General features: G+C 39.2%; 1 protein-coding gene across 12 annotated transcripts in view; it reads right to left on the bottom strand.

Moving 5' to 3' along the window:
• Dlg2 (discs large MAGUK scaffold protein 2) overlaps nucleotides 1-13,245 on the bottom strand; it is a 2,085,086-nt gene that overhangs the window by 258,703 nt on the left and 1,813,138 nt on the right. The window contains exon 1 of one of the 12 annotated variants that reach the window (XM_042686544.1): nucleotides 3,448-3,495. The exons of the other annotated variants lie outside the window; for them this stretch is intronic. Coding sequence (XP_042542478.1) covers nucleotides 3,448-3,484 — 37 coding nt within the window. The 5' untranslated portion in view covers nucleotides 3,485-3,495. Of the gene's footprint in view, nucleotides 1-3,447; nucleotides 3,496-13,245 lie in introns of those variants that run through there. 12 annotated transcript variants of the gene reach the window in all.

Genomic DNA, 13,245 nt, shown 5'->3' with positions numbered 1-13,245 from the left:
CAGGCTAGCTTTCAACTTCAATTCTCCAGGTCTCTGCCTCCTGAGTAACTAGGATTTTAGGTGTGAGTTACTGGCACCAGCTAAATTCATTTTTAGAAGTGGAGACCTGAGCACTGAGGAAGGGAGCAACAACTCTGATAAGGCAGAACGTAGTTGCACATAAAACAGTCTTAGAGTTCACTGCCTTGTGCAAAGGTAGATTTCAAAAGATGTGCTTTAACAGCTATTTTAGACACTTTAGAAATAGAGGTGCAGGAAGTAAAGAAAGATAGGAGAGGGCAAAGAAGACTGCAAAACTGAACTCAGTATGAATGTAGAAGTTCCTTGATTCATTCACTAGATATTTATCATTGAACAACTTACAAGCATTTTTTATTTGCATGGTTCTAATCTGCATGACTTTCCATTACATGGCTTAATGAATACCAGTTCTCACAGCACAATTCAAATTTCAGCTACAAGTTTTACTCACAGTAGATCAAACTTTCGTTCACCAATTACTACTTAACAGTTCTCACAACACAATTCAAATTTCAGCTACAAGTTTTACTCACAGTAGATCAAACTTTTGTTCACCAATTACTACTTAACAACGCCTGTGAATCATAAACCCTTCCTAACTCACTTTGTCAGTTCTTCCCAGGACTGCAAGTGATTGATTACCGAGTTCCTTTTATTAGCTTATTCATAGACAGCAAACCTGTGCCCATTTTATCTCTTTGTCAGCTGAGGTAAACCAAAATGACATTTTACAAGAAAGTAGTCATCCAAAAAGGAACTTTGCAACAAAGATGAAAGCACAGCAGAAAAAAAAAAGTTATAACTTTAAGTGTGAAATACAAATGAGACTAAGAACCAGAGAGGAACAGGTGGTTAGGAAATGTTGGCCATAGCCACTGGTGAGAACTCAGTAGCTCCACATCCAGAAGAACTCAGTAGAACAAGCAAACTTGTGGCCATAGATGAAGAAAGGAAAGTGGAAGGCACGAAAAAAATCTTAGCTGTCCTAAAGAATTCAACATTGGCCCAAACCTTGCCAGTAAGAAACTCTTGTAGAAATCCAAACATCAAAAATGCACAGGATAAAGGGTTAAACACTGATCCCAACTTGGAAAGGGATATGACAATTCACCGAGACACAAAGATGATACTAAGGATCCTAAGTTACAAGATCAACAAATAGAAAAAGGCTGGTACTAATCAAACTATTTTGTAAAAACAAAACACTTTAATTGCCAATGCTCCTAGTATTTTAAACAGTATTAATTGTACTACTTTTAGTAAAAAAAAAAAAAAAAAGTAAAATTTTTAGTAAAAGATGTTCATTTTACTTTTTCATTTCCCTAAACATTTATAAGCAACAAAGACTTTTTATTTAGTATCAACAAAATAATACTGGAAAGCTCATGCCTGCTGACTATTGCAGTGTCATTTTCTAAGCCTCAAACTATTATCCAGACCAATCATCTAAAGTGAGAAGATGCAGAGTCCCTGCCCTTATTTTAGTGTGCTAACATTAACAATGTAATTCTAAAATCCATGTGATTAATTGTTCTATGTTAAAGGAGATACTAGGCTAGCCAGGAACATGCATACACATTTTCAAGGAGGGGTGGATGGAGCTAGGGAGAGAAGAAATGAAGTATTGGCTGGGCTAAGCCCTCTCCCCATGTCTGAGGGCAATCCAACTTTCTCCAGTCCTGCAAGTCTACTTTCTCACCCCAGGGGTAGGGTGAGGAGGCTCTGAGCTAAACTGGTTGCCAGCTGCTCAGTTGCATCGCCAGATGAATACTAATTGCTATTAGAATGCGGTGATACAGGTTAAGGCTCCTTCTCAAAAATAATACTGAAATCAGAAGTGCTTAGAGGTGTTACCTTTCAGCTACCTTGGGTGAATAGTTTTCTTAAAATCAGTGGAAAGTGCCTGAATTCTAATTTCTCTGTGCTCAGAAATGAAAGAAGCCCCTGGAAACCAAAGTAGTCTCTGGTCTGTAAAGGAATATAATCCAGAGAGCGTGGGAAACGCACTTTTGGCTTTAGAATCAGTTTTGGCTTTTAAAATCCAACATGCATATTGTAAGCATATTTTACACACACACACACATACACACACAGGTTTGTCTACCATAAAGCATGTTTGAATGTTTGAGAGCCTCTCTCCAGGGAGACGTGGAAAATATAACATGCATGTGGATGCACTCAAAATCAGGTAGAACTCTCTGGTGGGTGTCCGTGGGCTGAGATTTAGAAGATCATATTGCAAAGCCGGCCCAGGCAGAAAAGTTCACCACAACAAAAAAGCTGGGTTAGAGGTATGGCTTAGGTATGGCCCAGCAATCATAAGGCTCTGAGTTCACAGTATCACCAAAACAAATAAGCAAGGAAACAACCAGGTGGGTCTAGCTTCTTTTAAAATAGCTGAGTGTAATTTAGTCTAGGCAGCCTAATGTCTACCCTACAGTCAGACACCTGTCTCATATTAACTGCTACTATTGATCATTAGTCTGTTAGGCACAGTGTTGAAGGCTTTTACACGGAAGAACCATCTTTTTTGCACCCTCACAAGTCTAAGAAATGGATTATCATTTCACAGATGTGGAAACAGATTCACCAAGAGATGGCCTTCTTAGCCACTAGCTGTGATTGCTAATCAATTATCACTTGCAGATACTTAACTATACATCCCCAAAGAAGGCAACCATGAGGCCTAGAGGCTCTTAGGAATCTACCTTTTCATGAATTCTGATTCTTAAAACATACATACAAAATAGCTAATGTGATTTGACAGATGTCAAAACCAAAGGCGTGAAGTTCAGTGGTTTCCCAAGGTTGCACAGCTTAAGTCTGGTGAAAGCTAGCTGCAACATTCAAGTCTATCAGGTTCTTTCAGACCAGTAAGCCTGTACTCCTGCCTCAGCTAGGTAAGCTGTCCCCTAGGGGGCTGGGCTTCTGTTTGAAACCCTACTTGCATACAGCAAGTATTTGCTCTGAAACCAGTGTGGGTCCACCCACTTCTGGAACTCATTTGCTCATTCAAGTCTGCTGCAAGAACTTCACATTTCTGAGCCAATCTCTATCTCTCTCTTCTCTCTCTCTTCTCCCTTCTCCCTCCTTCCTCCCTCCCTCTCTTTCTCTCACACAATAACAACAATCAATCCCCTCAAAGGAGGCCAGTGGAGAATTCAACTCACTCACAGAGTGTGGTCTAGGTGGAGAAGGGGAATATTCACCGACTCTTGTTCCTCCAGTACAGAGATAGCAACAGACACAAACACATAGCAGCCCTGGAAGATTACTGCAAGCAGAGAGGGCTGAGAAAGGCAGGCATAGCTGCTTCAGGAAGGAATGGAAATGGGGAATCTGTCCCCCTCGTTGCTTTCTTGGCCATAATTCCCCCAAAGGGTATGTCAAGAGAAATGGGTGTGAGGAAAGCAGCACGGATCTCACCACATCGCCTTAGCCAGTTCCCAGAGGTTGTCAGCATAGCAGAGCAGACGGCAGCTCCCCAAATTCAGCCAGGCTCCCCAGCTGCTAGTGTAGTTGCAGGGGGGAGGGCGGGCTTCTAAGCCCCTCCCACCAGCACACACCTGAACCTCTGAGTGACAGCCAAAGCCTCCCAGGAGGAAGCAGGTGGGGCCACTTTAGCAATCCTGTGGCTGAGTTAGTTTGAGATGCTTTGCAACACAAAAAGAGCCATCTGCAGAACTCGGGTTACTTTTTTAAAAAATATTTTCTTTGTGAGGCTTGAATTCAGAGTCTGGGCACTCGTTGAGTTTTTGTGCTCGAGGTTAATCCTCTACCAATTTGAGCCACAGCTCCACTTCTGATTTTCTTATGGTTAATTGGAGATTAGAGTCTCATGGACTTTACTGCCCAGGCTGGCTTTGAATCCTGATCCTAAAATCTCAGCCTCCTAGGATTACAGGCATGAACCACTGGTGTCTGACTTGGGGTTACTTTCTTATTACTACTTTTAATGGTAGCAACAAGGCCAGGCACTGCTAACTCGTGCCTGAAATCCTAGCAATTCAGGAGAATGAGATCTGAGGATCCAGGGTCCAAGCAAGCCCATGGAGGAAAGTTTGTGAGACTCTTATCTTCAATTAGTCATCAAAAACAAAAAGCCTGAAGCAGAGCTGTGGCTCAAGTGGTAATCTACCAGCCTTGCTTAGAGAAGGCTAAGGGATGGTCCCCAGGCCCAGAGTTCAGTACCAGCACAAAATAAATAAACAAATACATAAAAGTAGTAACAAATCACTTCACAGTTGGTCTCCCCCCCTTCTCAGCTAACAGGGTCCTAGCTTTGTAAAATAAGTAGGTGCTGCCTGTGGAGATTGCTGTAAGGAAGTTTGTCTGTTTTCAACCTCAAACCCCTCCAATCCCATCCCAACAAACCATTGTTTTACTTTGGTTTTGTTTTGCTTTAATTTCTGGAATCCTAGTTGGAAATGCTGAAGAGAGTAAACAGAGTTGTTCCCAGGCAGGCCAAGCAATGCCTGCTTAAACCAGCCTCAGGTAGAAAGATTACTGGAAAGAAAGGAGGCAAGGAGGTAAACCACTAATTACACTTGTTCTGAAGAAACTTGGTTTCAATCTGAGAAATGAATCCCTTTGTTTCTTTTGAACTAGGAAAATCGAATACTAATTCCAACACCCTGCTGCTGAAAGGTTTTCTTGGTATCTCAGTATAAATAGCTAAAATTTTAGAAATCAAGGTTTACTCTTCCTAAAAGCATTTCCCAACTATGCAAAGGGACTCTGACTTGTCCAGGCTGTGTATTTTCTGAAGTTAAGGTGCACATATTGCTATGCAGATACTGATTGATCTCCTGATAAGCAGATCTCAGACATTTTAATTTCCTCTCTCAACTATTGATCACTATAGCAATCCATTTCATCCTGCTGGGTTTCTGTGCCCTATCTGTTGCTACTCAGATCAGATGTTGTGGTCACTATGGTAACCACCCACTCATTCTCCCCATCTTTTCATTTATAAACTTAATGTGCACAGGCTAGAAATCTCCATATTTCCCCCCAAACTCAAATAGTCTATATAGTTTAGCTGAGAAGGGAAGCCATTTTAGCATAAATATTTTATTTTAAAATTAGTTGTAAAGATGTTTATTAGAAATAAATTCTGGCTAAAGAATCAAAACAGAGGGTTTGGAATCTTGCTTGGGTATTGAAATTTTTTCTAAAGTTTTCAGGTTTAATGTAGGAATATCACTGTGAGTTCTAATTTGACCTGTCAAAATGGCAGCCTGTGTGCAACTGAAGTCTGTGGGACTCTCTTCAGTGTTTAGAGAACTGAACATGAAGTCTGTTGGCATGAATTTACCTTGTCACAATACAAAACGTATTCCGAGAAAGACAAAGCATTTTTTCCTTTCAATGCAGTATCTATGTCATTTATTTTATAATCAGTTGTTAGATCTGCCCATCATACTTCTAAATGAGAAGAAAAGCTGATACCCTCCCTCCACCCAGCCATGGGGGGAAGCACATAAGTAACCAGTCCTTAGAGGGATCCGAGCTATAACATCACAGATTCTTATACCATCATTGTGTCATTGCTAAATCAGCTACCCACAGTGTGAGCTGCTCTCAAGACTGAATCAGTTATTGCAGACTTTGTAAGGTATCAGGTCTGCCTTGGAAGAAACAATTCAATGAAGAGATTTTTTTTTTTAATCACAAAGTTTTGCTAGGCTGATGCCCACCAATGAAGCCATGCCTCTAGCCAAAATATTCTACTAGCCATTCTGCAGATGGAGTCTCGATGGTATTTCTTTGTGGTTTTAAACTTTCATCCTCCAGGTTGCAGCCTTTTGAATAGCTAGGATTACAAGCATGAACCACCTACACCTGGCCTAATCACAGTCTTTTCAGGCAAAGTAAAACTGTTGCTCTTTCTGGATCCTAGAAACAATAATGAAGCCCAACGATGAATACTCTCTTCCTGCCCACATGTGTCTGTCTCATTTAAGATAGGTGTCTTGCCTCTTCAAAATCCCCAAAATGGCTCAGAAAGAATTGGGGTAGTGCCTGCCTATAATCCTATCCGTTGGGAGGCAGATAGATCAAGAGGCTAGCCTGGCTATGTAGCAAGATCCTGTCTCCAGAACAACAGTGACCCTCTACCATTGTAAGGTGATTCTGCTACTTTCAGTAGAGCACTGGTTTGCCCAGGGACCAAGATTTGCTGTTTCCTTTTCTCATTGAGTTTGTGATTCTGTGCTTTTACTATTTTTTTTTTTTTCTTAATCAGGGAGGAGCAACACTTCCCACTTTTAAGCTGAACAAGCTTAAATGTCATAGTCTCTGTAGAGAGTATCTTACCAGACATGGTCAACAAATCTACTTGTCTCTTGGCTAAAATTGCCTGGAGTCAGATTTGGAAGGTGAAAGTGGATGAGAAAGCTATAGATGATCCCATGAACAGATTTGGGACACCCAAGGGATTATCCTTCCCAGAGAATACTGTGATAACCATTCATAGCCCTTGTCAACTAGTCCCTCCCCACCGCCCAAGGGTAACAAGATGTGAGGCAAATCAGGAACTGAGTGGACCCTAACTGGTGCAAATACTACAGTTGAAGGCCTGGGCCACTGAGTGTCACTTTGCTTTCTTTTGTTCTTTGATTGTTGCCTTTTCCTCCCCAGAGAGTTCATTGTGGCTCCTTCAAAGAAAGCTCTCTTCTTGTTTGATTCAGAAGTCTTTCTTCCATGAAAAATAGAGGAAAAAAATGGGAGAAGGCAGGCATGCAGGACAAAACTAACTAATTTATGCTTTGCTTTAAAAAGTGCCGAAGACTAGGGATTATGGAGGCTTGGTCCAAGTATCTCCCCTGCCAAATCTGGCTGGTTAATTCTAGTCAAATCACTTATACTTAAAAATTGTCAAGCTATATGTTTAATGAGACAAAACACAAGAAAATGCTCTGTAAAACTAAAATACAGATGTCAGGTGTTATCTGAATTGATAATAATAGATTTGAGATAGTAGGCCAACTCATGGATTTTAAGTCTTTGAATGATCTAAGTTAAATTCTTCAGCAAACTCAAACCTTGATTTCACATTTATTTAGGCATCAAATCTCATCAAGTATACCTCCACAATGCTTTCTTGGTCTGAATATGGTTCTGTCACCACTGTATGAATGCAATCTCTTCATACTTATCCCTTCTCCTTTATGCAACCTTTCCATAGTGAATTATCTAAAGCAACTGAAAGAGAAAAAGGGTAACTGTTAAGTAGATAGGGATAAAAAGTGGTAGAGTTAACATGTGTCAGATAACATGTGTCCCGCCATGGCATTTCTTCTCCCTTTAGTACCTTGTACACCTGGCTCAATTGCTTCTTACCATAATGTTGTAAGTTCCTGCTCAAACGCTACTTCTTCCAATAGGGCTCTTGGTGCCTGTCTGCTCAACTAATAGAAACCATCAAGCAATAACCATCAAGCAATCAATACAAGGATCAGGGGAAAGGAAATGGGAGAAGCTCCATACTATAATAACTGCCCTAAATGCTACTACACTGTTAGTGGGAAAGTAAATTTGTTCAACCTCTCTAGAAAGCATTATGGAGGTTCCTCAAAAGACTAAACATAGAGCATCCCTATGACCTAGCTATCCTACTCTTAGGCACTTACCCAAATGATCACAAGCAAGGCCATACTAAAGCTACCAGCACAACCATGTTCATACACCATTTTTTACAAAAGGAAAGGTATGGAATCAACTTAGATGTCCCTCAATGGATGAATAGATCAAGAAAATGTGGTATACACAATGGGATTCTATGCTTCCATCAGAAAGAATGGCATTGCCCCCTTTGTAAGGAAATAGAAAGACTTGGCAAAAAGTATAATAAGCTAAGAAAGCCAGACCCAAAGAAACAACATTTGTTGTAACTAGAATGTGCCTATAAATCTTTAAGTAAACATACTGGATGGTAAAAGACAAAAAAATACACTTGGACATGATAAATTATACAGGAATCTAGACATTCACACCGCGAAGGAGGATGTTCTCAGGAGAGGCTCAAAAGGGCTCAATAGCTAAGTACATATGATCATATAAAACAATGTTGATTGAAATGAACTACAAGAAATGGGAACAAGAAGGTTTTTGTTACTTTGCTTTTTGTTTTTGTTTTCTCCCTTGTTGATGTTTTGGTTTTCTGTGCCTTTTGTCTTGTATATAAGTTTATCTGTTTTGAGGAGAGTAAGGGGGAGCACAGGAATGGTGGGACAAAGGGTGAACAAATGCAGCAGTGATACTCCTAGACACTATATTGAAAATTAACTACACAACTTGTGAGGAAGGGCTTGGGGGTAGGAAAAACTCAGAGAAAAGGAGGGAAGAGGTAATACTATTCAACAAGAAATGTACTCATTTCCTGACTTATGTAACTGCAGCTCCTCTGCACACCACCTTTACAAGAACAATTTAAATAAAAAGAAAGAAAAACTGCATTGAGCAGAATCAGCTCTAAAGGCAGGGAAAAAAATAACAGCCCTGGAGAGGACTATATTGGACTCCTCTTAGGATGGAGAGTTTTGCTATGCTCTTTTCTTTACAGATTTCCTGTCACTATTAAATAAACATACTTTGTTTACCTTTTAGTTCTTTCATGGATGGAGAAAACCAATCACAATCATCAGAACACCTCCAAAAACAAAGAAACAAACAAAATGCTCATCTGATCTATCTGTCCTCTATTAAAATTCTTTATTGAGTCTTTGTGAACTCAAGCCTCTGTTCTTTGTGAAGCACGAAACTCCTTCACAGCTTTGTTTTCCTCACACCCTCTCCTGGTTTTCTTCCTAGAAAACACTGTGGCTGCACAGATGGCCCTGGCTTCTTCTTTGTCCACTCTATTCATTCTTCCAAAAACCTATTGAAACCCTGAGTCCTCTGGATTCTTCTGAATTTCACAGCTTGCATTAATCATCACCCTACTATTTATTCCTTCAGTACCACCTGCGGCATTTCTCCCATCACCTGATTATAGTTTGGATGTTGTTCATTTGGCTGAAGGTACCAATGGTATTATCCAGTGTAGTATTTCTTTTTCCTTCACTTAAAAAAATTGTTATTAAGGAGCTGTACAGAGGGGTTATGATCCCATCTGTCAGGTAATGAGTACACTTCTTCTTGGACAATGTCACCCCCGGTGTAATATTTCCAATGGCCTGGTTTTGATAAATCATGAAGGACTCAACACAGATCCCTGCACACATCTGCACAGCCATCCCAACTGTGAGCAATGACTCGTGTTATACTGGCAAAACTCCTGGCTTAAGTCTGAATCACAAGGTCATCCACCAAGAAATGGGATCAATGCCTATGAACCCATTAGGTTTCTGAAGTTTTGCGTATGTCTATATTTGCAAAATAGTACTACTACACAAGTATCCTGCTCAGAATAAAAGTGTGGATAGAACAATGGTGTCCCATTTCTTGTTCTTTCTTACTATAGTATGAGTGTGACCAAACATTTGTTACTTCTAGGCAGATGATTTACAGAGTACTCAACTATGAAGATCTTTCAGTTTTAGGGAAGATTAGGTCAGGAACAGCTCTCCACCTAGTAAAGTGAATGATGCAAGTCTGTAAAACCTAACTTTCTCCTAGCTCAATTGCTCACCAACAAATTTAGAAGGCTTAAATTTTGGTATTTTGACGCTCATTGTCTTAAAGGAAGTTATTCTGTACGTGATTCTAATATTGGAAAACTTCTATTCATACCCAAAGATGAAAAAAGGAGGTTTCAGACAAATTGAATGAGGTACTTAAGTGGCAATTCATGAATCAAAAACAAAGACAAACTTTTCTAAAACATGTTTTTCAAACTACAATAAACTACTTTCCCAAACCCTCCTGAAAATATAACACCAAAACTCACCATGTTAATCATACTCAGTCATGTAGGAATTCCTCTTAGTCCCAGACACTGGGTACTTCCTCCGTAGGACTTGGGCACACATATGGTTGACCTGCCAAAATTGATGGCAAGCCCAAGACTTGCATGAAGTCCTCCAAACTATCCTGACCAGTCTTTACCATCCTCTTAAGAGCTAAAGAGCACAGCATCATAGTTCTTAGGGCGGATGCTACAGAAACTCAGCCACAGTCAATTTAGTAGAACTTCCAGTTAATTCTGGTTAATTCTAGTTAATTCAGTGGTGTTTCCTTGACTTTCAACTAGGCAAGTTTGGACTGGCAAACTTTGTGTGCCCTAATAACTGCATGCTTTATAGTGATGTTGATTTGCCTCTTTCTATGATTTTCATTCACTGCTAAGCAAACACATGACTATTTAAACGTTTTACTTGAGAAGAAACAATGGTGCTTTATTTGTCAGATGTCAAGTCAGAAACCAAACAACTGGTACCAAACAATTAAATTGCTCTTTAGAGGCAAAATCAAAACAAAATAAAACAAGCTATTTTTGCAGATTATATGTTCATTAGAGAAAAGCAGAAGAGCTTCTTTTATAAATTATAAAACAAAATAGACATGACTACCCCTGGGTTTTAGTCACCGTTAAGCATTTTAGCCATGTCTTTCTAAATGAAAAATTTAAAAACAAAAAGATCCCATTACACAAATGCTGTTTGATTTGCTGTATAGCTGTAAACTGTTTCTTAGATACAGCATTTTAATGACAAAACTTCATAGCACAGATGGATTATAAATTGCCATTCCCCATTGCTGATGTTTATGATATAATAGCTCACATTGATGTGGGTGAGCAGGAAAGCAGCCAATCAAAGACTTGTGGCCTATCTTGCAGTTGGCAGATAAGCTAGGAAACCAAATGCGCCTGACAGTGAAATGGGAACCAGGGACTACAAAAGAATCAGGATGTAAGAATGGGACAGTTCTTATTTGTGACACCAAATCCTTGGCATCACAGTCTTACAGAAACAGGAAGGAGTTCTACCAATCAGGAATCCATCTTTAAGCACCTCAATTTTCACTATTTAACCAAAGGCCACACTCTGTGGCTTTAAGTTAATTCTCTACAGTTAGTATATTCTGGCTTCACATCCTCCCTGTGCTATTCCAGATGCCTTCAGATTCATATCATCTCTGCCTCTGTGCTCTTACCCATTCAACAAGTAAAGGTTGTATTTGATAAGCTTGTAGCCAAGTTACTGCCTTCAAAACATCAGCCACTTAGTGTCAATAAAGGTTAGCTACTGAAGAACAATTACTGATGTTGATACTGTGTTATTATTTTATAACTATTAAAAAGTATTAATATAACATAATTATATATTCTATAAAAATATATAGATATAAATATAAACCATATATAATATATTTAGAATTATATAATGTATAATTATATGTTATATCATGTATAATTATCATATAGTATAATTATTAATATAACATTAATTAATAATTGATATAACATTAATATAGTACCATAATATATTGGCAATTATCAATAATTTATTAATTATTTGATTTTACCTGGCTGTAACAATGTTATCATGAGACTCATACAAAGGTACTTGTTGATTAATTTAGGTCTAATTGAGTCTTTCGAAAGCACACTCATTTGGGATAGGGAAGGAGGCTCATGTCTGTAAATTGAGATCAAAAGGATCATAGTTTAAGGCTAACTCAGATTAAAAACAAAATAGCAAGACTTCGTCTCAACACAAAAGTTGGACATGGTGCTACACATCCATCTCATCCCGGGTCCACAGGAGACATAAATAGGAGGATTGACTTCCAGGCTGGCTTGGTAGGAATTAGCAACAAACAAACAAAAAAACCCTAACTTAAAAACAACTAAAGCAACCAGGTGCCACTGGTTCATATCTATAACATTAGACTCTCAGGAGTCTGAGATCTGAGGATCATAGTTTGAAGGATCTGCAACATACCAGCAAAAAGCCAGAACTGGAAACATGGTCCAAGAGTTAGAGCACCGCTGTGAGTGAAAAAGCCAACTGAGAGCAAAAGACCTTTGAGTACTAGCCTGAGTACTAGCACAAAATACTATGCTGCTGCTGCTGTTGCTGTTGCTGTCATTGCTACTACTACTATAACTACTAACCTGCTAGAGCAAAACAAGGGAGGGAAGTGCTGAGGGTGTGGTTCAAGTGGGTAGTTCACCTGCCTAGTAAGTCAAAGGCCTTGATTTTAAACCCAAGTAATGCCACTTCCCCTCCTCAAAATCTTACAAACAAGTGTTTATTTAACAAGAAGCACTTTGTTTTTAGGATATATCATATTCTATACATATAGAACATATTCTATATATCCAGGAAGATATATAGAAACTGCTTCTAAGCAACAACTGAATTGTGGTTCCTGTATAATTACATCCTCCAATGTCAGGTGGGTAGGAAACGAAGGGGAATTTTGCATACCATTCCTCCCCTCATTCCAAACAGATGCCAGGTAACCTTGGGGGAACTTAAGACCTACCACACTCTTACAGAGAAAAATTCAGTTTTATAGCAAAGTTAACTACAACTCTCTATAATGTTACCATATTGTTAATAAACCCAGATCGCCCCCAAAGACTTGGTGAGAAATGGAAAAGATTTATGTATTCATTATCTCATGTGCCTCCCTGCAAATCCAATAATCTAAAATAAAAAGAAAGTTTAATGATTTTTTTTTCTTCAGGAAGAAGAAGGCTTCAGAGACATTCTCAAGAGGTTCTTTTTAGTCCACAGTTTTGATTGAGTTCACAGTTTATTGTTTCATGCTTTGGCTGGGAAAGGATGCAGGGGTAGCTTTAGGGGTAGTTTTGTCTGCGCCATTGCTTGAGGGTCTTCTGCTGACAGCATCCGCTATCTAGGACTGAAAGATGTTCTGCATACTAGGCACACTGAGGAGGATTTAGATGCTGTTTCAAATGGCAACTCCAGGAAAGAAGAAACTAACAGAGCCACTTGATAAAGCTTAATAAAATATGTTGCCGGGGATCATAGCTGATTTGTATTCATGGCCAGGTATAATCAATCATCTGTTATACCATTGGAAAAGAATGCTTTCTTTATATCAAGATAATCCAAATACATATATACATATAGAGATAGAGTTATAGATACAGATATACATGGTATAGATATATACCATTTGAACTTGGGACTTTGTGCTCCTTCAGCTTGCTTGTTTGCTTGGCTTTCTACTATTTGAGCCATATTTCCAGCTATGCTTTTTTTTCCCCCTGGTCCTGGGGCTTGAACTCTGGGCCTAGGCACT

The sequence above is a fragment of the Dipodomys spectabilis genome, unplaced genomic scaffold, assembly GCF_019054845.1.
Source record: "Dipodomys spectabilis isolate Male_0828 unplaced genomic scaffold, ASM1905484v1 ptg000003l, whole genome shotgun sequence".
Lineage (NCBI taxonomy): Eukaryota > Metazoa > Chordata > Mammalia > Rodentia > Heteromyidae > Dipodomys > Dipodomys spectabilis.
This window is presented reverse-complemented; position numbering and strand designations above follow the sequence as displayed.